At 34.7% G+C, this 25,747-nt stretch overlaps 3 protein-coding genes across 3 annotated transcripts; all 3 read right to left on the bottom strand.

Annotated features, from left to right (window-relative positions):
- Nucleotides 1-6,400, bottom strand: LOC145629491 (serine/threonine-protein kinase D6PKL1-like). The gene is made up of 3 exons (XM_081682103.1): nucleotides 6,030-6,400; nucleotides 4,151-5,255; nucleotides 1-1,111 (listed from the first exon to the last, which is right to left on the bottom strand). Exons 2-3 carry the CDS (start codon nucleotides 5,107-5,109, stop codon nucleotides 229-231), a joined length of 1,842 nt encoding a protein of 613 aa, XP_081538229.1. The 5' UTR covers nucleotides 5,110-5,255; nucleotides 6,030-6,400; the 3' UTR covers nucleotides 1-228.
- Nucleotides 6,401-11,208: 4,808 nt separating this feature from the next.
- Nucleotides 11,209-15,694, bottom strand: LOC145627487 (uncharacterized). Its single transcript, XM_081679879.1, has 9 exons — nucleotides 15,557-15,694; nucleotides 15,288-15,470; nucleotides 13,567-13,696; nucleotides 13,395-13,475; nucleotides 13,067-13,266; nucleotides 12,732-12,827; nucleotides 12,558-12,651; nucleotides 12,322-12,435; nucleotides 11,209-11,666 (listed from the first exon to the last, which is right to left on the bottom strand). Exons 1-9 carry the CDS (start codon nucleotides 15,626-15,628, stop codon nucleotides 11,563-11,565), a joined length of 1,074 nt encoding a protein of 357 aa, XP_081536005.1. The 5' UTR covers nucleotides 15,629-15,694; the 3' UTR covers nucleotides 11,209-11,562.
- Nucleotides 15,695-17,283: 1,589 nt separating this feature from the next.
- Nucleotides 17,284-24,016, bottom strand: LOC145629490 (26S rRNA (cytosine-C(5))-methyltransferase NOP2B-like). The gene is made up of 17 exons (XM_081682102.1): nucleotides 23,599-24,016; nucleotides 23,217-23,389; nucleotides 23,050-23,113; nucleotides 22,633-22,766; nucleotides 22,445-22,528; nucleotides 22,256-22,330; nucleotides 22,096-22,167; nucleotides 21,929-22,002; nucleotides 21,573-21,625; nucleotides 20,638-20,747; nucleotides 20,392-20,460; nucleotides 19,948-20,022; nucleotides 19,578-19,670; nucleotides 19,422-19,501; nucleotides 19,230-19,329; nucleotides 18,023-18,336; nucleotides 17,284-17,662 (listed from the first exon to the last, which is right to left on the bottom strand). The coding sequence occupies exons 1-17, from the start codon at nucleotides 23,873-23,875 to the stop codon at nucleotides 17,599-17,601; spliced, it is 1,911 nt and encodes a 636-aa protein (XP_081538228.1). The 5' UTR covers nucleotides 23,876-24,016; the 3' UTR covers nucleotides 17,284-17,598.
- Nucleotides 24,017-25,747: the final 1,731 nt, after the last annotated feature.

Genomic DNA, 25,747 nt, shown 5'->3' with positions numbered 1-25,747 from the left:
ATTTGAGCACTTCAATTTCACTGAAAATACATTGAACTTCTGCCACTCTAATTATGCAACCCTTCAATGTCAATGTCAAACAAACATATGATCAATATATAAACCACATGAAAAAAAGAAAAAAAATACCTAAAGTTCATAATCTGTTGACATCATACCTGTAGTGTTTTCAGCCAACTCTACATCTTCTCTCAATTTTTAACGTCAAACAGCAATGGGCTAAATAATTTAAAAGAAATCAAATTCCAAATAATTATCGGACCCTTTCTGGTCCGGCATACCGACAGCCATAGCAGCTTTCTCGCTTGATGACGCAGGAGGAACGCGAATTCGCTCAAACTCCACTGGCCTTGGTATTTCTGGAGGGCTGGCACACCGGATCAAAGCCCAATTTACACCTTCAAAGAAAGGATGTTGCTTAATCTCTGTTGCTCCTCGTTTGTAGGCCAACCTATGCTGCGGTTCCTTCACTAACAAGCCTCTGATCAGATCCCTTGCCTGAAAACTGACAGCGGGTGACTCTGGGAACCGCAAAGGCTGCCCAACGACGTTGAAGAGGGTTGCTCGATTCCCCGATCCCTTAAATGGTGTCTTTCCAAACAAGAGTTCATACAAAAATATCCCAAAAGTCCACCAATCAACCGCGCTACCATGTCCCTCGCCTTTGATGATTTCCGGAGCCAGGTACTCATGGGTCCCAACAAACGACATTGATCGGGCACTTGTGGGTTCTGCAATGAGCTCAGGTAGTGGGCTAACTTGGTTGCCAACTTCGTTTTTTGTTTTAGATTTCTTCTCTTTTTTGGATTTGCTTGAAAAGAGTCTGGGAGTAAAACACGTTGTGGGGGCAACGCATGATGGCTGAATACAAGAGGGTTCAATGCAGGCAGGCTGTACACAATAACCAGAGCTCTTCTTTAAGCCTTCGTTCTCAACGGCTGCTGACTTGACAAGTGTGGGGCTTACAGCACACCGAAGTGAAAGATCAAAGTCAGAGAGCATAATATGACCATCTTCCCTCACCAGGACGTTTTCCGGTTTGAGGTCACGGTAAATAATCCCAAGCATATGAAGGTATTCCATAGCTAGGAGGACTTCTGCTACATAAAACCTGTAAGTCAACATGATAATGTAGAGAATAAGCATATAGGTTAAATCAATGGTCAGGAGTTCAATTAGAAATCTTGAATAATTTCACTTTCAAACATATACTCAATTCTCAGCAGACACTCAGCCACTCATAATGTCGTAAATTAGGAATAAATTACAAGGTAGGATTATAGTTAAAACATAACTTCACCCATTTTCATTATAAACATGGTGATTAGAAACAGTTAATGATGTAACAAAAAAAATGATAAGAATTGATGCCTGGAATGTCTACACTATCAGATTCGGACAGCAAACTACAAGAGAAAATGTCTCATGAACCATCAACATTCTGACTAAGCACGTTTGTGAGCTGCAAATGCAATTGACATTGTATTCAAAACACAGGCTAAATGGCGTGTCATAGATCCCTACCTTCAAGTAGTAAAGTATGTGCAATATAACATCTACAAAAATATGGGGATACCCTAACTTTTTTGTTCACTAGGAACCATTTTTATATTACCGCTTTGGTACTTCGATATTCAGGAAATCGTAATGTTATTATACCATTAAATTTTCGCGTCTAACAATTCTTGTGAAGTTAGTATATTCAAACAAGAAATATATATCATCAATTTTCGTCATCGTCATCACATCAGAAATCTGACATAGATGCATGATTTAGCCCTAATTGAGCAAACTAAACCAAATTACTTCTGTAATGACCCTAAGCGCTTCTCCAGCTCAGGCTGGTTAAAGCATCTTTAACCTTAGCAATGTTTGTATGAGTGACTAATAAGCATATTGCCTCTATTCCCACCTAAGATCAAGAAACTAGTTCTAAATAAGGAACCTAGTTCACATTTTATCTGTGAGGACTTAATGTAGCACAGCACTTGACCAAATTCAGGCAAAGCTCGTTTGTGATGAAATTTGCTGTTACTTATTCTACTCGGATCAAGCAAATCAAACCAAGAATATTTATATTAGACTAAGGGACCCAGCTTACATAAGGTGCCCACACACCTCACAGGATCTGAGCTATGCAGCTAGCTCTGCTCAAGCTCAGAGAAGATAGGGTTGAAGTGCAAAGCTTATGGCCAAAGACAGGTCATAAAAACCATCAAATCCACAAACCAGTAATACCCTGTTTATGCAGAATCCGGACAAGAAGTTCATCAAGAGCAAAATATTCAACAATCACCTATACCTATCTCTATTGATTTCTGAAGAGCTAGATCATTAGCATATCTCAATTAACAAAAAGGTTGGACCAGTGTTTCTGAAAAATAAAAGTGGTTCTTGTTCTTCCAATGCCTAGAATTGTCAGTTTCACTAGCATAAATGCCATTCAGCAAACACATATTTGTTCTTGCATCATGAGATGCACCTTTTTTCTCATAGCAGATACGGAATCTATATCCCATAAAACTATAAAAGTATAGAACCAACACAATATACAACAAGTCCTGCCATTACATCAATGTAAGAACTATTTAAGTTCTTAAGTTCCACTACATCAATGTATTCACCTCTTCCCCGCCATTACTCTTGTCATTATTTTTTTTCCCAAAGTTGACCATAGGAGTTGTTTGGTTTAACAAAATCAAATGGAGTGGATTGAGAACCCTTACTATGGTGGTCTGGATTGAGAACCTCAAATTATGTTAAATTGATTTGGTTTACCTTGGAATGAATTTGAATTTAGTTAGGGTTTGTGTCTATGGTGGATATAGAATTTAGGGGGTAAAGTGGGTATGAGATTGTATGAGGTTGGAGTAGAGTTAGATACTAATTGTATGAGGTTCCATAGCATAAAATTTCCATCAACATTGGAATGGATATAACACCATTCCACCCCATTCCAAAAGCCCCAAACACCCCCTTAGTAGCCTATCCTAGACATACATATATGTTACTGGATTTCTCTATCTTGATATGTAAAAGCATACATTACACCATCAACTGCTTGACTAGCACCAATACAGAGTAGATTGGGTCTTTTAGATCTAATGAACAATCTAGTGCAAACTACCTAGACTATATGTAAGGAAGCAATCTATAGTAGTTTTGCATTGAACCATAAACCCTGAACATCCTTGCATTTTGTCATAAGATGCAGCACTATCTGAAGATTGTATATTCTTCAAAAGTGAATACTAAAAGACTTTAATTTCATAATATTCATATACAAGAACGCGGTTTTATATTTTTAAGAAAATAAATCATTATCAAAGGTAAATACTCTAATTTTGACAGCATTTGTTCATTAAGTATGAGGACATGGTATTGGGGGGGGGGGGGAAATGGCACAATTTTTGTACATGAAAATCAAACACAACCATAGAAGGTACACTTGGAAAAAGATTAGCGTGGATTAACCAGTTCTGGGTGGTTTAATTTATTCATCAGTGTGATTTTGAAATACTCAAATACACCTTCATCTTCCATTACAGTGAAAAGGTATCTGAATGCCCTTGTCAAAAATTCTTATATACTTCTAGTTCATAAGAATTTCAATCACCGCAGGATATCAGCAATCAGGAGTCACCAAGCATAAAATACAGCAGCTAATCAAATCCATGACTGAGCCTATAAGGCTTGGCAACATAACTTAACAAAAACCCGTATTCCATGCTGTAAAATTTGGGTATAACTTCTACAAGTAATATTTTTAATGTCACTCTAAATGAACAAACTTAACTTCATTGCTGCAACAACTCTAGATTCAATTGAACACATAAATTGCACGCATCTAGATTTTGGTTTCTAACTTCAAAAAGATTGTGTTTGATTAGGCCCTTAGACGTGTAAATAAGTAGTACATGCAGGGCATATTAAAAATTTAGAACAGTGTCATTGGTAAAATAAAAAAGGAGCAGTTACAATACAGCCGACACACAAAATCTTCCCAGGTAAAGTGAAGATGCAAATGAAAGTTGAAAAGGATTAACATTCAGCATACATCAACTAAAATAAAGCTTCAAGAGATTTTCAGAAAGATAATCCATCATGCAAAAAATGACAAGCAGATAGGCAAAAGGACTAAAAATCTTACTTTACAGCTTGCTCAGTAAAATACTTCCCAGGCTGTCTCTGCCGGAGAGTGTGCAAGTCACCTCCAGGGCAGAACTCCATGACTAAGCATGAAAATTTCTCTGTCTCAAAGTGAGTATAAAGAGTTGGCAGGAAGGGGTGGTCCAGGGACTGCAAGATTTCTCTCTCTGTTTGCGCCCTGAGCAACTTCTTACGACTTGCAAGAGATGCCTTGTCCATAACCTTCATTGCAAAGTAACATTTCGTACCAGTTAGCTCCGACAGATAGACACTCCCTATATCACCGCATCCCAACCTCTTCAGAAGCCTGAAGTGGTTTAATCCCAAGGCTCCATCTCGTGCACGGACAGCCTGGATGGCTTCCCACCTCAAGTCTTGTGATTTGTGCGGTTTGTTGACACTACTTAAACTGCTACAAGTACTTTCATCACTCACATCGCTGCTTGTGCTAGCTCTGTACATACTACTCTTTCCACTCTCAACAAATTCAGCCCGGCCACTAGTCTTTGCGCTACCACTTGTCTTCGCAAGACTTCCTGCGCCATCGCTAACTTTGGCAGAAGATAATCCAACTCCTTGCTCTGATGTTTTCTTCTCATCCTCAGAACCAAATTCTACCGATCCTCTAGTCCCGTTACTTTGAGCAGATGACCCAGGTGGAACTAGCTTGTCATCAGCCAAAGACAAACTAGGACCAAATTTATCAGCTACATCATTGCTAGATTCCTTTTGATTAGCATGTAACAACTTCTTCTCAGCTACACTATCACTCACAACTTGCTTTGATGAAAAATTTTGCATAGATGGAGGTATCCTATTTGGAGTAAATGGTTCTGTTCTACTAGGCTTATTCGTTGGTGGCGTAGGTGAAGGCCTACGAGTATTCCCTTCAAGAGACTGAGAACCAGAGGCTTTCCTCAGCCTATCCGGAGAAGTTCTCGCACTCGGTTTTGACGACATTTAGATAAATATACACTTATACAGACAAGATAAATGGAAACAATTCTGCATACCCATCACTAAGCCAATCATTTCAATCCATCAAACCCACCAACTGCAGTTCCATAATCTCCCACTTCTAGCTCCATAAATAAAAAGGCTTTTGTCTGAAACAAGTCAACCAAAATGTTTCAGCACAACCATATAAGTAATCTACAAAATACCTTCAGTATATGGATCAACAAGCTACTCATTTCACAATTATCCCCTCTAAAAACCCATAAATTAACATGTATTGAATAATGAACATATGCTAGTAATCTGCCAATATACTATAAAATTGAAGATCATCCTTCAAAATCTTGTTTTCCCACAGTTTCTTACAATCTAAAAGCACCCTTCATTCTTTCAATGCATACTAGAGCAAGATCAAAAAACCTCAACGCCCAAATAACAAAAAAGAATCAAAACGAAACCGAACCCAAACCCGAAAAATAACACAATAATTGCAAACACAGTTACCTCAACAACCAAAAAACGAGTTCATTCCCCCCAAAAGAAAGGTACATTAGCAATTGTCCAAGAGCAAGACAAATTGATCAGTCAGTATAAATGCCGGGCCAAGTAATGGCTCAAAGTGATCATAAAAGGACAATTAACAAGCAGATAAGAGCAAATTGATTGAGAAATTAAAAAAGAAAAAATATATAAAAGTAAAGAGAGTAATCAAAATCATAAGCAAACAAAAGGGTCAATCAAAAAGCATGTATAGATCCCATCAATCACAATAGACCCACTAAAATTGATCAAAAACTTTATTGTAAAATTGGATCCAAGACCTAATAACACCCCCAAAAAATAAAAAAATAAAAACCCAAAAAACCAATGACAATAAACAAAAAAGAAAGAAACCCCAAAAACCCAGATACTACAAAACTTACCAGTGTTGCAAAGATCAAAACTTTAGGGTTTTGGGTGCAGAAAAAGGTGATTGATAAAATTGTAGAGAAAGATAAAAAGAGAATGTGAAGAAGAGGAAAGGGTGTTGTTGATTATTGTTGGGAGAGAGTTTGGTGTTTGTGGGCAACCATCAACTCTAACTCTAAGAGATGAGAGGGTCAAAGGTAAAGTGAAGAGGAAAAAGAAAGAAGAAAAAAAAAGGTTTTTTTGTATCAATAATTTTCAATGTATTTTGTCCCAAACTTAAGGGTCTGAATCAACATGTGGGCCTCTAAGACCTCCAACCTGTCTCTCATGCTTTTTAGGCAGTGTTTGGTTTCCATCCTTTTTACTACAAGTCTACAAGTACCAAAATTGGTATTTGAGTTCGGGCGATTATCGGAGTAAGCATAAGTACGAACTACGGAGTATATTATAAGGGTCTGTTCTCATGAATATTTTATAAAAGAAGGAAATTAGGAGCTGAAATGAAAATAAACTTATAAGAACAAATCCTAAGTACTCCGTAGTTATAAATACAAGTATGATCTAGTGTGTTGTATAATCTCATACCAATACTTGTGAAGTTATGATTAAATATTTAAATATATTTGACAAAACATAATTTCTTTACTATAGAGTACCTAATAATAATTTTGCGAAAAACACACCTAGTATGACACAACTCATTGAATAAGTACCTAGTGGAGGTTCTCCCAATTTATCATTTTGATCAACTTATTAGGTAAATCAAATGACATTTTGTAAATAATAATCATAGAAAATTATATTAATATTATTTTATTATTCACCATCAATGAGTCATGTCAGACTATTTAACATTTGCACGGCGTTAAATAACTTTTTAAAGTAGACTTAAATCGTTTCAGAAATAACCGGCACATCAATTCTCCAATACAAGTATATAATTAACTTATTCGTGAAAGTGTATTAGATTTATTTTAATTGTAAAAATTAATTTGATTAAATTGTGTCAAATATTGTTGAATAAAACGGTATGACCTCACAAGACAAAATCAACTTGAAGGATTATTGAAGGCCTCTCATTTACATGGTTTTCATAAAAAAAAATATATAGTTCTAAGTAACATCAATTTTATATCTTGTCAATTGTCATTGATAGATAGATTTGTATTGGCAAACAAAAGCAGCTCGATCGATTTCATTTATTGCTAAAGTATTCCTTTCTTGTCGATCTTTTCGTCATGCAATATTAAAATATAAATCATTTTTGATAGATTTAATTATATTTAGCTAGCTAGATAGGTGGACCATTAACCTGCCATTGCACTTTGCAATGAACTGGAACTTAAGTATTGAGATCACTATCAGATTAGTTGTTAATTACGTTCTAATTAGAAGAAGTGGATGATGATTAATTTAATATTTTCTTCGTTCAACAAATATTGCATTGTATGATTTTCGCATTAAAAGGACAGCTTATAATAATAATAATAAGTAATTTTGTTAAAATTATACATCAAAGTAAATGCTATAATACTCCCTCCGTCTAATAATCTTATTTAACCTAGTCATTGTAGAAAGAAAGGTTTGCAACTTTGCATAGAGTTGGTAGCAAATTGTTGTTTATTTATCAAAAGTTTAGGTAATACGTTGTCATCATCATATTAGTATTGTCGTCCAAAATTGTTCATCTACACAAGAATTGATTTTATATGCAATTTACATCCCAAAGCATGAAGATTGCATACGTACATTAAGGAGCTAGCATCGAATATGGTGGCGCTCTAGGAAACACATTAATAATATATCCCTTGCGGCCCTCATATATGTGTATGACTTTATGGCTTATCTATAATCTTTCCTCTGTTTCTGATCGAATAATTAAATTAGTTAAACTTAATTACACACATGTTAACATACTATTTTAATATTAGCTATTTGATTAAATATCAATAAACAATATAAAAAAGTTGATAATATAAAGTTTTATATTAATACGTATATAACAATATTGTTTTTATACATTAATTACTAGAAACATATTGTCAAATTAAAGTTAGGGTCTGTTCTCATACGTTGAAATTCAGTTAAGTTAAGTTCAGTTTAGTTCAGTTCAGCTCCTAATTTGCTTCTCTTATAAAATAATCAGTTCAGTTCAGTTTAGTTCAGTCAATGAAAACAGGCCCTTAATATATACTCCATATATAGTTAAAAAAAAAAAAAAAACATTTAAAAAACAACAGTAGGAATACAACGTATCTAAAAGTTATATGAAGTATATATTACTGATATTATAGTAAATAGAATACAAGTACTATAATTTATGGTCTTTTTCATCATGTATAAATTAGGTTCAAGTACAAATTCCAAAATAGTTTTGTCTCATAATTTGGTTGATGGCCCAAATTTTGATTTTCCCACGGCACGTGGAAAACTGGAATCCATACACATACGAGAATGTAGGTTTTTACGGTGACTCCAAGTTTCCAACCCTCCTTTTTGGCTCTCTCGCCCTTTCCCTTTGCATGTGCCATATTATACCAATGAAGTATATAATCTTTGGGGATAAGGGAAATCCTTTAAATGATCAAGTCTCGCGATGTTTGATCCCTAAAATCTCATGGACATGATCACACGAGACGGAAGCAATATCACTATTTCATCACTTCAACCTCAAAGCTAAATATATACTTATATGATATTATATTTTTTCTTTTGTTTCAAATTAGTTATTGTATTTTAACTTAGACACTTTTAAATGAGTATAAATGTATTTCAACAATCATGTAAAATATGTTAGATTTCTTTTAGTGAGTATATATTCAAAATATTCTCTTATATAATTTTATCTCATTGATTATTAGAAGATAATCATAGTTATGCATTAAAAACGTGTCAACTAATAATTACTCGTATCAACATACTCCGTACAAAAGTTTTTTAAATAATTATTTATAGACGTTAATTAGTGAGACACATACAAAATGTTATGAATGGGAGTTTAGAGATGCATACAAGTAATTGTTAAAACAAAATTAGACAAATTAAAAGTGATGATAAAAAAGAAAATGAAGACAAACTTTTAAGATCAAATATGAGTATAATATAGTAAGTATGTATAACACTAGTATATCTTTGTTAATTTGTACCAAAATAATGTTAAGATTGGAATATATGGTCATAAACTCATAATAATCTATTGTTTTGTTTTCCGTAAACAATTCTTATTTAGGTCATACAATAGAATCCTATGCCCTTCGTTTTTAATCATACGAGGCACCACCACATGCAATGCATGTGCATACATTTATATACAACTCCAAAAAAAAAAAAAAAAAAATAAATAAATAAAATAAATAAATATACGTTTTTTTTTGTTTTTTTTTTTTGGCACATATGTATTCCAGGTAAAAAAAAATAAATTAGTCTTTCTTTTTCCAAATAACAAAATGTCTAAATGTTTAGATTAGGGTAATAATGTCTTTAAATAGTATATGTAATAGCTTAACTTGGAGTTTCGACTTTTGACTCCTTGGTTATTATAGCCAATTGACCCTTGTGTGCTTGAAACTTTATATCTCCTACGCCTTTATTTGTATTAATTCTTCCATAATCAAAGTTCGTCTTAAATGTCATCTATTTTGTTGATCCCTACTTTTTATAGTAAATGTTACGGTGACAATTGATAATCTGATGAGCACAAGTAAAAAAATACCTTCTATAATAGTGTTATTTTTATTTCATAAAACAAGTAATAAGATAAGTAGTAAAAGTTAGGAGAACTGAAAACCGAAAATGATATCAATCACATAATCGGCGACATAATGTGGCAAATTGACAACAACATATGAAGATGAAGTGATAGTTATCAGGATTGGGTGGAGGGGGCTGCGTTGGAAATTGCCACAACCACAAAGACCCCCATTAATCCTTAACCTTAAGTTCTTATCAATAACAAAGTAGCTGTACTGTACTTTAATTTTGTATAACAATTTAGTGGTTTATAATACACAATAATTCTAAGGAAAAAGCTGTTAATTAAGTTGGGTGATACTTTCACTATAAGGTTTTTTTTTTTCTTTGTTTGGGACCACTCTTTTTAATACACAGACTAAATAATTAAGGGTAAGCCCTCTTTATTAATTAGGGTTTAGGCAAGATATTTTCTCATTATAGGAAAACACATAGGTTACATAGCCTTTACAATTATAATCCCAATATGTTTATCATCACATGGCCAACTAGTCATAACAATCAATAATCCCCTCTTCGTTAGAATATATTCTATTCACCTGATTTTCATTTATCAAAACTAGCTTATCTTATCTTATCTTATCTTATCTTATCTGAACTTACCTGAATTTATTAGACTAAAATTTATTTTAAGAACAACTTGTCTATTATGGCTCCGTTGAAGAGATGGAGATATCGATTAGGGGCACAACACCATCCTAAAACATACGTGTGTTAATGTGTTGTATATAGATATTGAAATGTCAAAGTCAAAAACCATATTGATTATGGCTCCGTTGAAGAGATGTGGAGGATGAGGGGGGCCGGAGACATTGGTCCCAAGTTAGATTATAAGTGCAAGAGCGTATGGCATTTCAAATATATGTACGAAATAATTTTTTGTAGGATGGGCTGTAATTTTCTTACAAAATTAGATCTGAATCTCTCCAAATGTGAGGCTAAAAGTATGCATCATTGAGGTTTAGCCAATCAAGTGGACAAGAATCTAGCCCCCCCCCCCCCCCCCCCCCCCCCCCCCCAATTGTCATGTATAACTACGATCTCATGTGACAAACTCAGAACCCTAACAAGTAACAACCTACTACAAGTCTAAAATACATTCTCTTTTTTGGTACACACAAACTACTACAATATGACATTAATACATTACAGAATTCTTTTAATATAATGTGCTAAAATAACAATAAACGTGTAAAATTTACACGTGCAGCAGCCAGGCAGCCAGCACTCAGCAAGACAAACAAGTATTATAATAACTATATAAACACAATTATTCAATATAAATGGTCTTGGGAGCAAAGCACCTAGCCAAAAATAAAATGAATCTATAAGAAAAGGAACATGCGAGGATGAACCAATCTTTCACAAGTAGTTTAGAAAACAGCGTACTTCAAAATAAGGTAACGTCTCGAGTTTTGTCGCATATTAGCTGAGATATGCAGGTGAAATAACAATGGCCAAGTAAAGCAAGCATTATCCATAACAGGTTTCACATCAATAATCTTGCCATTTTACAAGGTACAGGTTCTTGTTTGGACCAGAACATAGCCACACAAAATTCGATCCAAAACATTGGCTATTAAAATTCCTAATTGTCTTGCTGATTAATGCTTGAAACGAATTTGGCAGAGATATCTATACAACCACCAAAACCCCCTTTTACACAGCTTATTTCCAGTTTTCTGAAGCACTCCGGAGAGGTTATAGGGTTGGAATTGTCCTCCAAGACTCCTAATGATTTGGCTTGATAAGCATATGTTTTGCAACCAATATTCTGATTCACAGATACAAGTGAAATTATGACAGTTCGGTTATGATACGTTCACACTTGTCTTCCAAGATCTTCACAGCTTCGGTAAATAGCACCTCAGGAGACAACGCTCCAGTTGATTCAACAGTGACTGGCAGCAAAACAAATATAGTTAACTCTAAACCATAATTCTAATATACAAAGTTCAAAAAAAAATTTACTATAATGCAGGACTAGAAGAAAGATTGATATATCAATGCCACACCTAATACTAGACTGCAATTGCCTGGCCACCAAGAATTTATCACTAAATAGACCAAAATTAAAATCGCGAACTATTTAAGAATGTCATTAAGGATAAACAGCTTATCCTGCACGCCAAGAGGCGAGTGGTGGTTCAAAAGTAAGAAGGTTCGGTTCCTCTGCACAAGAGATATGACAACATAAAATGTAAAGAGCCTACCACAGTCCTTTAACAGAAAACATAGTTGCCCCAGGAATGTGAACTCTCAGCTCATAATGCACCTTCTCAAACTTGAAACAATAACAGAACCCAAATGGATAAAAAGTAATTCTCAATGAAAAACTTCCCTGAGAATTTAAACACACAAAGATGAAACCTTAGGCTCCAGTTCTCCATCTATACATGGAGTACAAAATTTCTTGCTGCTGAATGAAGTAGTATTCCACAAGAAATCTATAGCTTATACAATAATCTTCCTAGTAAGTGTAATTCCAGCTAGAAAATAACAGGAGGCAAATTTTTTAAGCATAAAATAGTTTATCATTGGATGAGCATAACTTACATATAAAATGATCTTTCTTACGCCGCAAAGCGACATATTTGTCCCATCCTTCCCCTCTAATGCATTCTCTGCAAAGGGTACAGGATCTTGGTCGTGGGGCTGTTGCTTTCTTACCTGTTAAGGCGCAAGTTTTGATAAGGAAGCAAAAAGCAGGAAGGGAGGGGGGGGGGGGGGCATATATATCCGAGAAAAAGCACAAAATCATTTGTGCAGTGGTAATATGAAGAGCACAATACCAGTAGGAGTGTCTTCAATGTCAAAAACATTAGCTGGACATTTTTGTACCAGCTTTTCTGCCTCTTCATTAATAATATCTTGCAACAGAACAACCTATGCCATAAAAGTTGATATCAGTATAGTCACACAAAAGGAGGGGGGGGGGTGATCAGATAGCATTGTAAGCATTTTACCTCAGGAAGCATCCGGTACCAAGCAGTCGCAACTGGGGACCACTTTGCATGTTCTTTACCAACACCTTTAACAGCATGTGCTTCAAGTTCAATTTCCTGGACATATGACAAAGTTGACATTTGATAAAATTAAACATCAAGACTTCACAAAGGAGTTTGTGAACAAGCATCAGCAATTGATAAAGGAAAAACAACAGCCCACAAGGGGACAAGAATCACTCAATCGACAAACTGCCATCTTTAATTTAACTACCTAAGTAAGTTTAATAACAAGCTGCTAAACTCAATGGATTAAGTTACCAGCAGATACAGAAAGCAAGAGATATGAAAGCTACCTGTCCTGGCCCAATCCTAGCTAAAGTGATATCAGGATACTTAGGATGAATTGGATTGTCTGATAATTCAGGTAGCCCATCCTGGCTCGACTTAAAATTAGTATAAGTTTTAGGTGCCGTGGTTGAACTTGATGCTTTATTTTCTATCTCCAATAAGAACATACTCCCTTTTGGCAACCAATTCAGTTCTTCTGACTTGACTACAGCAAAATGATAGCAATCATTATTCATCACAAGCAAATGAATCAATGAAGGTGAACAAGTAGTACAAATTACAAACTAATTTGCAAACCCCTAATATACTCTAAGGATAGTAGCAAAGATATACCTGACCGCCGTGGTTCTTTTTGTTCACAACGGGCATGAAGTCCAAAAACAATGGTGTTTTTCTCATTTGGTTCATCCTTTTCTAAAAAAATATATAATTAAATCGTTAAAGGCAAACAAATTTGGTAAGTTCATAAACGTATTGTTATCAAAATCAAACACAGAGCTTATACCTGACTTATAAGAAAATAACCTCGGATCAACTCTTAAGGGAACGAGCCCCAATCTGTGCGCAAGAACCTCATCCTGAACCACTGACGTGTTTTTTGCTATAAAAACCTTCTCAATGGCCATTGTGGGAACCTAAAATAACACTTCAAAGTTCAATTTAATTTTCACACAGAAATCACCAAGTCATTAAGTTTCCAACTTGGACCATGCATAACAAAGCATAAGCCACATTCATAGACATGAAACAATCTAGCTTTAAATAAAATATAATACATTCAATCATTCATCTTCCATCCTCAACTCTAAAATAAGTACAGAAGAGATCCTGAAACTCATATAATGCTGCTAGTATAGCTACCATCAGTACCATGATAGTCTGTATAATTCATTGGGTATAGAGAAGAGGGTAATATTATGGTATTGCATGATAAGTTGGTTAGGATTAGCTTGGAGAGGAGAGTCAGTAAGAGAAATTGGGGGAGCTGCCATACATAGAGGGGATCAGAGAGAGAAGGAAATCGAATAGTATTGAGTGAATTTTACATTGCTTTAGCTTGTATCCAGCCACTAAAAGGTATGGGGTGTATGCTCAGTTTGATAATTTAATCCAAATCACAATCAACTATCATTTTCCCCTAAATTCTCTTCTTCTTCCTCGTTTCTACACCATGATTCAAGTCAATTTCATCTGCTAGAGTAAATGTGAGAGTAATCAGCTAATCATAGAAAGGGTATATTCAAAATTTCATCTTTCTGACATTTTCTGGTGTAATTAACAACTAGTACACACAATTTTAACCTTTTCAGTTCATTCCTCGAGAGGGCAAGTCATATAATCCAGCACTAGAACTTATAACACCTTGTCCGGTTAAATTTTCGGTCTTTTCATTGCCTAACATTTTTTATACAGAGGGCATGAGGATTTATTTTTTTCCTCAAAGATTTGGAACGTCTCTTCAAATTCTCAAGACAGAGAACTTATTCTCTGGTGTAGCAACCTTTCACTTAATACATCTCCTAGGAAATCAAATTGTATTTTATGCCAGGGGTATCAGGAAAGCCTATAAACTTGTATTGTGGACCTCAAACAAGGAAACAAGTTTCGGTATTTTTCTTATATCCTCACTTTGTCATCTACACGCTCATCAAAACTCGTTCCTCTGACGTTAATACCCCTGCTAAGCAACCTCTTTATTTGTTTGCAAAACCACTGTAACTTCAACTATTTGACTTAGTCAATCATGGGGAACTCTTCCCAATTTCTAAAGATAATGCACTATAATGTATACTATCTGACTAAATTGTGCCACACTCTTACTCCCACAATTGGGGTAAACTTGATACATCACAACACAAATCTTACTTAAAAGAAAAATGGTCATAATAATCAGCTCATTCCTAACCTATTCCCCATTAATCAGTATCTCCTAAGCCAAACATAAGTTACTACTCTACTACGGATATTATATTTGATCAAAGATGAAAACTTTTTCCAACGTCTTGCGGTAGTACATGTGACTATTATTTCCGAACATACTAAGTACATATTTCTATATCCAAAGACTCAATCCTCATAAGCAACAATCAAATTATAATCCACACATAATCAAACAATAATAGAATCAAAAACCCACAAATTCACAAAATAGGTGACATACATAATAACCATCAAATTAAGCAAAAAAAAAAAAGTTATTATCCAATCCAAAAATGAATAATTTACCTCGGAAATGAGAATTCGTCGAAAAGCATTAGCCAAAGCAGCATCAATACCAATCATATCAAACTCAATTTCATCCTCAGTAAGACGATTGACAACGACTTTAAAGTCCTTAAAGAAACTCTCTAAACTCGAATTATCAACGTCCATTGAAGCATATGCTCCAGAATATAAAATTGATTCAGTCTGTTGACAAAAAACGCCATTAATAATGGAGAAAATAGAATCAAAGATAAAATTTACCAGAAATTGAAGAAAGGAAGAGAGAGTACGTCATTAGGAGCATCGAGTTTGCAGGAGACGCGAGTGCGCTTGAGCTCGAGGTGGTCAGGGAGTTTTGGCATCGTTGTTGCTTCTGTGTGTTTTGAGAATTTTAGGGTTTAGGGTTTTAGGAACCCCCAAAATCGTTTGTCTATTTAAACTTAGGGGAGGAAAAGGAAATCATGAGCTTGCCTCTAAATTGAACTCTTTTGGTGTTTGCCACATTACTGGGAACTTGGAACCTTCTATAGCATCGGGCCACTTATCTAATTGAGTATGGTTTAATTTTGGCTTGAACCATATTGCTCCTAAGTCATTGGATTTTTTTTTTTTTTTTTTTTTTTTTTTTTTTTTTTTTTTTTTTGGTGTTTAGAGAGCCACTAGTGCGAGGGTCAGAGTCGATCTCCTGCAAACGAGAAGGAAGCTCTAACCACTTGAGTTATCCCTCACTCTCTACTCGTATGTCATTGTGTCCATATAGATGAGATTCTGGATCAAGTCTAGCCAAATCTGATCAATTTGTGACACCAGTATTAATAAATACAAGTATGGTTTTTATCAATAGTAAAATTATAAATATTTTCGTTTTAACACTAGTAGTAAAATTTGGTCAATAAAACACAATATTATTAGTAAAAACCAATCTTCATCAAAGACAATTTGAGGGTGAGAATTCGCTTACTCTTGCGCAACTTCCACAGGGTCTTACCTACTAACCCATACTAGATTACCTGTGGAAGGTTCCAATTTAATAGGGCACCTTTTATTGGCGTACCAAAACAAAAATTAAATGTGACACTACCAACCTTAATGACCTAGTATCTTCTTTTAGAATTATGCTAAGTTTCGAGAATCATCCTCAGGGAATAACCATATCAATAAACATGTTCACTCTTGTCAACTTAATTTATGAACCCCGCGGTGCTTGCATTGGAAGGCCGAAAAGGATTTAGCGACAACAAAATCTTAGGATTACTTTGCGCCAAAATAGTAGATTCGTATCAAAGCATTCAACAAGGTCAGAAGCTCCTACTTCTCAAAGACAAGTTCATTGTGACACTGCACTCAAAGAACAAGTACTCCGTACAACAAACGTTACTCACTTGCCTCATAGACAAGCCAACAATGCCGTTTATAAAATGAAGTTTTTGTACAGAAGATATTTCCAATTGATATATATATTTCTTGTTGCACAAAATGCTAGGTGTTTTATTTTGAACTAGCCTTCTATCCCGTGCAATGCACGGTTTATTTATAGGTATACTATATAAATAATTATTTTTTAATATATTTATATTGGCAAATGAATAGGTTGTAGAGGAGAAGAAAAAAATAATGTCATAACACATTTTGGTATTTCATTATACTTTAGATAATATCACCATGATACCAACCACCTTATTCAATGATACCAATGAACAAAAAATTGTTTTGTTGGTATCGATATAATTTGTCGTTGGTATCATGTAAAATACCAACGTGTGCTGAGTCATAAATGACTCTAACAGTTAGAGTCCAATAATTCTTCATCAATTCAATACAAACTGGCCTATCCATGTACTTTTTTTTTTTTTTTTGACAAATCCATGTACTTTCTTAATCCTGCAGGATTCTACATTCACAGGATCACATTTCCTCTAGTTTTTTCCAAATGGTATAAACTGAACAGGTTCATGCTTTGCCAAAAAAAATCTCTTGAAATTTCAGAGTAATTGACCTATCAAATAAAAATTACTCATACAGAACTTCAGAATAATACAATACACCATAATGTCATAAGCATAATTCTTTCAAAGATCTATCTTTCCAGTTGTTTTGAACAAAATTTTCTATAACATGTGCTCTGATTCTACCATTAACCTCTAAAGGGCACACATAATTTACTCCTAAAATTTTGCACAAAAACGGAAACAAAAAATAAATGGATACAAAACATTTTTCTTTTGTGGTTTTAAGAAGCTGGATACAAAACTGGGAACTAATAAGAGAATTTGTTCATCATGTTAGTAAACAACATTCTTGACAGAATGGTTTGAGAGGTATGCTCAAATGATCATTTACCGCCTTTCTTCTTGCCTTCTACCTTCTTTTTCCTCAACTCTTCTCTCTTTTCTTCCCTGCACATGTTTTAACGCACCATTGTCAAATGCAAAGGAAGCATATACTAGTGTAATTAGACACACGGCAACAAGGCTCTAAAAGCAATATCTACATTATATGAAGGGAAACAATCAAAGATTCTATCTTAAAAGTTGAAACCATAAATTTACGTTTTTTGAATAATGAACAGGGCAAGAATCCAAAATTTTTCAAACTTCAAGTAAAAAAATACAATTCTTCACATCATGGATAATCTAACAGATCATGAAACCACAATTCTTCAAATTTCCAGTAAGAGATCTGCTGATAGATTTAATTTTATGAATGATTTAACAGGATATGATGTTCAAACTTCCATTAAGAGATCAGTTGCTCACCTTGCTTTTGAAACTTCTTCACGAGATGGAAAGACCCTTTTCTTCCTCTTTTTTGGAGGTGATACTTCGTTTTCGTTATCCTTAACATTTGTCTTTGAGGTCGTTTTCTTCTCTGTGAGTTTAGAAGAAGGTTTCTTCTTACCATTATCCAAGGGAGTTTCATTCAAATCCTCGGTCTCTTGTGGCTCGTCATCATCTCTTTGTCGCTTATTAGACTTCTGTCCATCAGCATCTGTGTCATTGAGATCCTGCTCTATTGTTTCTGATGGAACATCAGAGCGTGGAATGGGATTTGTGTTGCTTACTTTTTTTAACTGCAAAATGAATTTATGAAATAACAGAAAGATTAACTTACAATGCAATACACACATCACATCACATCACATCATTTAATCAAGATCATGCTGACAACTTAGTTACATACTCATCAGAGAACGCCTTAGAAAACAAATCCTTCTTAGGTGATTTATGGAAAGCAGTTAAACAACCTTGATTAACCCATACCCCAAAACCGAAACAGGTGAACAAGTAGAGTACACAAGGGGCTTGAGAGATCCATGTTGGAGGAACTCAGCAAAATGACCCTGTAACTTCGAGAGCGCTTACATTGACATTTTCATAGTTCTTTTCTAATGTGGAACAAAACAAATCAAGTGGTGCAATGAAAATCCAAGTGTTGAATACAGGTTCCATAAGGACCATAACCGTGTCAGAGTGCACCTGACACGCATACTGAATGTAAATAGACGAGTCAAAGTATCAGTAGAGAGTAACTAATTTTCAGTCCAAATTTTTCTAATGGCCCAACTAGGCTGATTCTATACCACCATAACAGCATAATGCTTCTATCAGTTGTTGTATGTAAAAGGTTCCATAACCGTATCAGAATGCACCTGACACGCGTACTGAAGGTAAATAGAAGAGTCAAAGTATCATTGCCCCTAAGAAAAGAGAGTAACTAATTCTCAGTCAAAATTTTTCTAATGACCCAACAAGGCAGATTCCACACAACAGCACAACGCTTGTAGCAGTTGTTGTATGTATTAACAAAAAAGGACACATAGCAGAACCCCCCATAACTTTACAAGAATTAGAGGCAAGGTGTCAGTCAACCTGTCAGAGTCTGCCATAGCTATAGTAAAATGCATACATACATGTCATACATTCAGGCTACCACTTTTATGTTAATGGGACAGTAAAGATTTACCTTGGCCACAAAAAAACCATCCATATTGAGCTTATGGGGGTAGATCCGCCTAGTCTTGTCTAATGATGGATGAAATCGATATTGCCTAAAGTTGACAAATCTGAGAAAAAAGGTAGATACTAGATATCATCAGATATCTTAGATAATCAGAATAAGCGGTTATGATCAACAGGACTCATAAATTAGGATTACCCTTCCTCTCCAAAGTCCAGTCCACATGAGACTAGTTTTACATTCCGTTTCTTCAAGGCATAGTCTACTACTGCTTCATTCTGCAAGACTTTAAATTAAGAGAAAATATTGGACAGTAAATGATATTAAACATAGACAAGTATCCATTTCACAAACCTCCATAACCATGATAGAACAAGTTGAATACACAACATATCCTCCAGTTTTTGAGTTTGCATCCACCAAATCAATCGCAGCTAGAATAAGTTGCTGGAGATATGGGTCAATAATCATATGTAAGCAAAAAAAAAATAAAGAATAATCCTACAGTGGCGAAAAACTACAAGCCTAGTGCCAAATTCTTAACACCAACATCAATTAAAGTAGCTACAATGGTTGCGTCGGGAAAGTTCCTTGACAATAGGACCAAACTTTTATTCATAGCACACATTCAAATGTGCCTTAATAATATGGCGAAATTTTTTATAAAAAGCATATTGATGCCTCAAAAATCACGATGGGAGTAATAATCAGAAAAAATAAATACCTGTTGCAAGTGAGCACATTTCTGTATCTCTTCAATGCTTTTAGAGGATTTTACAGATTCATCCTTTGATATTACCTACAAAAATATGACAAAATCAACACAACCTCCTTGCATGCTACTAAATCTCAACTCAATGATGCTCAAACTAGACTAGTAAACCTCACAAGCAAGTAGCATATCATGTAAAATTTTATTTTTACACATATAAAATATCCCACATCAGTTTACAAAGGGGGGGGGGGGGGGGGGAATATCACATACTCCTGAGTAGGCTGACTTAATGAATAGGGCATAACCCACAAAATACAATGTCTATTTAACAGCATTTACTACTATATGAAGTGTGAGCGCATGCATATATGTTTTCTCTACTCGATTGATTTATCAGCAAATAAATGTTTGAATCCTGTAAGCAACAAAATATAAAAAAATTATAGTGCTTACCCCTGTTCCGCTGCAAGGGGCATCCAATAGCACTCTGTCACATGAATTAACTCCCAATACCTTTGTTAGCTACATGTTAAAGAAAAATAATCAAGATCAGCATGTACAACTATTAAACATCCATCTACGTAGCCATGCTTGAATTTTAGCATATTTATAAATGCAAATACAAAGAATGAAAGGGTATAGAGACAGAATTACAAACTTCTAACAAGAACCACAGCATATCAGTAAAAAGAATCAAACCTCTCTTCCATCATAGTTTATAACTATTGTGTTCGTCACCCCCATGCGGCTAATATTTGCAGACAAAGAGTGAAGCCTCTGCTTTTTCATCTCATTTGCAAACACTAATCCTACAAATAGATGATTTAAAATGAGAACTTCTGTAAGATGAATTTATGACAGTTTAATCAAGCATTTATGCTCTTGACTTCAGATTAATAATCATGCCATATGGCCCACACTGCAAAAAATAGTCATGGAGATTTAAGATTGAAACAATGATCTTTAACAAGTGCATATCATAACCAACAGCTATAAAATTGGAATATACAGTAATGATTTCAGTCTCAAATATCAATGGAAACATCTTTAGTGAAATAAATGTTCGGTAGTAGGAAACAGAATTCTAAGGATCCACTTACAAGGAAGTGAGCAACGACACTATAGGAGATCATCCTATAAGGATTTTAGAAATAGACAAAATTTCTTAAAATTTGGATGATCAACTTAGTTTTTTAGAATGATGCTGGCCTACTGGATTCTAAATAGGAGGTTTTATAGAGATTGGCTCAACAGTTTTAAGCCTTTAAAGCCATATTGCATATTTGTGTATTGTTCATTATTATTATTTCCCGAATTTTTTGAAGTTGACTCAGAACTCAAATATCTGCACAGCTGAACTCGCCTTTTCACTCTATAAATAAAAATAAGTGTCATTAAAAAAAAAAAAAAAAAAAAAAAAAAAACCCTAAATTCAAGTAAAATAGAAAAGGCCTTCCAAAAAAAAAAAAAAGAAAGAACCTACTTACTTCCCTCCACTATTAGCGAACAGCCAAATTCTATAACTAACTAAGAAATTTTGAAAGCTGTAACAAAAATTTATAGTCTTACACATATGAAAATCCTAATAAGAATACTACGGCGTTACAGGAGGGAAAATATATATATATATATACCTGTGTTCTTCATATGAGCAGCAATATATGTAGTTTTCCCACCAGGAGCCGCTCTGCAAGTATCATAGAAACACAGCACATCACAACCATTGGCACGGATCAATTTCACTATCTTACTATCCAACAAAGATTTATACTAAAACGGATACCAACAGGCATGAGACAGCCAACACACGAGAAATCTAAACTATTATGAGTGTGCAGCCTCATCCTTCTTCCCTCTTTCTTGATAAGAAGTGAAGGGGAGAGAGGGGGGGGGGGGGGGGGAGAGAGTAGGTGACCTTGAGGACAGGAAACATATAATGTCTTTCTTCAAAAAATAAAATTCAAGCAAAGTAGCAACATAGATTACTTACGCCATGTCGACAATTTTCTCTTTTTCTTGAGGAGCTAAAGCCATCACTGGCAAGAAGGAACTTGCACTTTGCAACTGCAGCATGTCAGAAGAAACACTTAAATGTCAAGTGAACTAAGATGGAATCAGCATGAAAAAACCAGTGCACTTTTATAAATAATAAGATACCATGTAGTGACCAGCCATATATTCAGGAGTGGCACCAATTGGCACTTGGGATTCATATATTATTAATCCAACCTACACAAAGCATTCAAAGTGTAGTGTTAGAACCAGCTTTTGACCAGAAAACAGAATTTTCCTACCATGCATGCGCACATATACTTACCTTTGACCACTTGCCCAAAGGGTCCAAGTTCACTCCTCTGTTCAAGAGAACATCAGCAAGGTCCCGTCTACGTGTCTACATCAAAAGACATGATATATGAATTCTCAATAGATCAAGTACAATTGAGACTAATCGTGAATGTAACTGTGTAAGACATAATATGCATAGAAACATAAGTCACAATGGCACCTTCAATGTATTAGTTCTTATACACATTGGACGAGGATTTTCAAAAGCTTCAATGAGTTCCAATAACTCAACAGGTCGGAACATCTGTAGAAGTTAGTCATAAAGTTAGCATATAGCTAGTAAGAAAAATGCAAAATTGAGATGGAGAGATAAAGAATCATTGCAGAAACAGAGTAAGAGCACAATACCTCTGACAACATCCCAATCAGGAACTCATTGTAACCGTAATATGTAGACAAATCGGTTTTAAGCAGGTCAGTATAATCTTTCCTTGACGCCCCTTCTTGTTTCAAAGTCCTAAACTTTGAAAGGATCCGAATATCTAACATGAATAAGGGAGGGAGGCATTAGGTTTCACGAACTTGAATCTCAAAAACTAAACTTGTACTGTGAAACAGTCTCAGGTTCTCAACTATGCTTTACATTCAACAAAACACATTGCATTTTTTTATAGTCGTAATAAAATAATTAATAAATGGATCTTATATGACAGGTACTTGAGGAGTTGAGGTAAAATGAAGAGTCCAAGTAACATTGAGATAATGCGAGTATTATTGAGACAAGATAATCTGTTATCTATCTAATAAAATAAAAAATAAACATACTTTCTTTGATTCTTCTCTGGAGACTAGGAAGATCAGGAGGTCCAAGTGCCTCTAGTTCAAGCTCCTACAATTCATTCCCAACGAAGCGAATATATTTAGTTAATTTTCGACACAAATACAAAATGGAATACTCTAAGCAAACAAGTTATAAAAACTTTATAATATACCTCCTTGGTTGGCAGTCTAAACTCAGTTTCTTCCTGTATATTGAGCTTCAATTCATCATCTGCTTCCTTCTGTTGCCTAGCTCGTTTGTCATCAATGGCTTTCGACGACAACTCAATGTTTTTTTCATCAGAATCATCCGAATCCGACCCCGAACCCGACTCAAAATCATTACCTATGCAATAGAGTTCACAATTAGTCCAATAATCATTATAGTCACTACAATTAAATAACACACAAAAAAAAAAAAAAAAAAAAAAAAAAAACCCAAATTATTCAACCAATCAATAACAAATTCAAAACGAAAAGGGTTTTATTTCCTAAAATCAACAAGAACAATTTTAAAAATTATCAAACTAACAAGAACAATAATAAAAATTCAACCTCCTTCTTCATCCTCCTCATCATCATCGTCTTCCTCATTATCAGTTCCACTTCCAGCAAGAAAATCATCCTTAAGTTGGTTATCATCTTCTGAATCATCAGATGAACTTCCACTTTCAGTTTCAAATTCATCAATTTGTTCAGAATCATCTCCAGATAATATATCATCAATTTTGTTCTTCTTCGTGTTCTTCACTACTGGAGCTTCTTCTTTTTTAGTCTTTTTGGCAATGAAATTCTCGACATTCTTCTTCTTCTTCGCTGCTATAGCAACCATTTCTGCTACTTTTCTGAGGAGAGAGAAAGAGACTACGAATTGAAAGAGGGGTTTAGGGTTTTTCTTCTCCTCTTTCAATAATGGCTAGGGTTTATTAGAGAAAGCTGATTTTTTTTATTTTTTTTTTTTGCCTTTTTTTTATTTTTTTGGCCTTTTTTTGGCAGTAGTTTTACTTTGTGGATGGTTATTAATTGGTTATGGCTTGGCTTTGAGCCTCTTTTGCAAACTGGACTCTAGGCCCTTTCAACCAAAATACTCCGTACTTCATTTGTTGTTTTTTTAAGGGTAATGTTATAGCATTAAAAACACTCCTGAAAATTGTATAAAATTAGGAATTCAGGACAAAAATACGCGTAATTAGTGTGTTTTTGTCATGATTTTTTAAATTTATACAATTTTCAAAAGTGTTTTTAATGCTTATATGTAGCCCTAAGAGCTATATATAACATTTTCCCTTTTTTTAACTTGAAATATCTTAATTCATCACTCCTGTCAATGCATAATCTAGGTATTAAGATATTTTGATAGGATTTATTGAGACTTTTTATACAAGAACCTACGTGACTATGTAATGCCTTATGTATAAATTACAAAAAGATCAAAAATGCATGTGTGAATTGTACAAAAGTCAAAGTAGGTCAAGTAGAACAGAGGAAGCATATTCTGTCAAAAATTCATATTCAACGCGTTTTGTGTGCGACTCGTCACACATGTGGTCGCTTATAAGTTGTAAGAGTACAAAGTAACCCCTATAACATTGATCGAGTATCCCCTATAATAATGATCAAGTACCCCTCAAAACCTAACCATGTAACCCCTGACAAAATAATCCTTGTGTTACACTGACTAAGTAACCCCTATAACATTAACGATGTAACCCCCACGATGGCTAACCACATGGTGGGTCAGCCACATGTAAGAATTTGTGATTCATATTTTGATAACTAATGGTGTATTACAATGATTGTATTTTTGTTAAGAAATTCATTGTGATTATAAGCTCAATTTATAAAAATACAATATAATTAGAGGCATATCTTAAATTAAGACAAGGTGAACTTTAAACCTCTAATTAAAATTATACATAGTACGTTCATACATCATATTCTCTATCTATATCTACTTTAGAGGTTGGGGGGGGGGGGGGAGGGTGTGCCTTCACAAAAGATCTTGGCTTGATCACAATAAAAATGGAGTGATAAAATTAGAAATGGTACATAATTATAGGTAGCTCTTTCTATCCATGACCACAATAGGACTTCTTTCAATTGTGAAAATGTGAAATCAATGAGAAGATGACCAACATCAATTGTGAAAATGTGAAATCAAGTATATACATAATGGTTTGATCTCTTTTGGAGAGCACCGAAGTATTAGGCTCTATCACAATATAAACCCTCGGAGTTGGTTCAATGTGTGGAACATAGATTCGTGGTTGTCCAACATTTTTCAACATTCTTGTAATTGTCATATTGTCGGTGAAGTCAATAATAGAGATGGAGGGATAAGATGTTGAAGGGGCGCGGGCATTTGTAGGAATGTTGGCTAACTTTTTCAATAGTTGTACTATTATGAGGAACTACATAGAAGAAATTAAGGTAATCATAAAAGTCCGTGTCATAAACTAGTTGAGGATCCATTGACCATTGCCATGTTTGGCGTCATGTGACCTGACTCGTTCTTTAAAGGTGTAACATTCCTGTTCTTATCGCTATTACGTGTTAAAATCTCATTATTGTCAGAAGAACTTGTTGCACTAATAAAAAGTAGAAGGTGAGGTCTGATCAAACACACAATTATTAAAAGGTACATTTCACATGTGTGGTACGTGTAATGTACGTAACGTGCATGTAGTCATGACCACGGAGTTGA

This window comes from Chenopodium album, chromosome 4 (genome assembly GCF_948465745.1).
Source record: "Chenopodium album chromosome 4, dcCheAlbu1.1, whole genome shotgun sequence".
Classification (NCBI taxonomy): domain Eukaryota; kingdom Viridiplantae; phylum Streptophyta; class Magnoliopsida; order Caryophyllales; family Amaranthaceae; genus Chenopodium; species Chenopodium album.
The sequence above is the reverse complement of the archived record's forward strand: the minus strand, read 5'-3'. Positions and strand labels throughout refer to the sequence as shown.

Bases quoted from the DNA above. Each gene is read 5' to 3' on its own strand.
- LOC145627487 (XM_081679879.1), bottom strand. From the start codon at position 15,628: ATGCCAAAACTCCCTGACCACCTCGAGCTCAAGCGCACTCGCGTCTCC. The intron at 15,471-15,556 runs GTACTCTCTCTT...TTTTGTCAACAG, and splicing joins AACTCGATGCTCCTAATGAC to ACTGAATCAATTTTATATTC. The intron at 13,697-15,287 runs GTAAATTATTCA...GTGTTATTTTAG, and splicing joins GACGAATTCTCATTTCCGAG to GTTCCCACAATGGCCATTGA.
- LOC145629490 (XM_081682102.1), bottom strand. From the start codon at position 23,875: ATGGTTGCTATAGCAGCGAAGAAGAAGAAGAATGTCGAGAATTTCATT. The intron at 22,331-22,444 runs GTGCCATTGTGA...CTTTTGATGTAG, and splicing joins TAAGAACTAATACATTGAAG to ACACGTAGACGGGACCTTGC. The intron at 19,330-19,421 runs GTAATCCTAATT...CTTTTTTCTCAG, and splicing joins CTGGACTTTGGAGAGGAAGG to ATTTGTCAACTTTAGGCAAT.
- LOC145629491 (XM_081682103.1), bottom strand. From the start codon at position 5,109: ATGTCGTCAAAACCGAGTGCGAGAACTTCTCCGGATAGGCTGAGGAAA. The intron at 1,112-4,150 runs GTAAGATTTTTA...GTTGACTTACAG, and splicing joins TTTACTGAGCAAGCTGTAAA to GTTTTATGTAGCAGAAGTCC.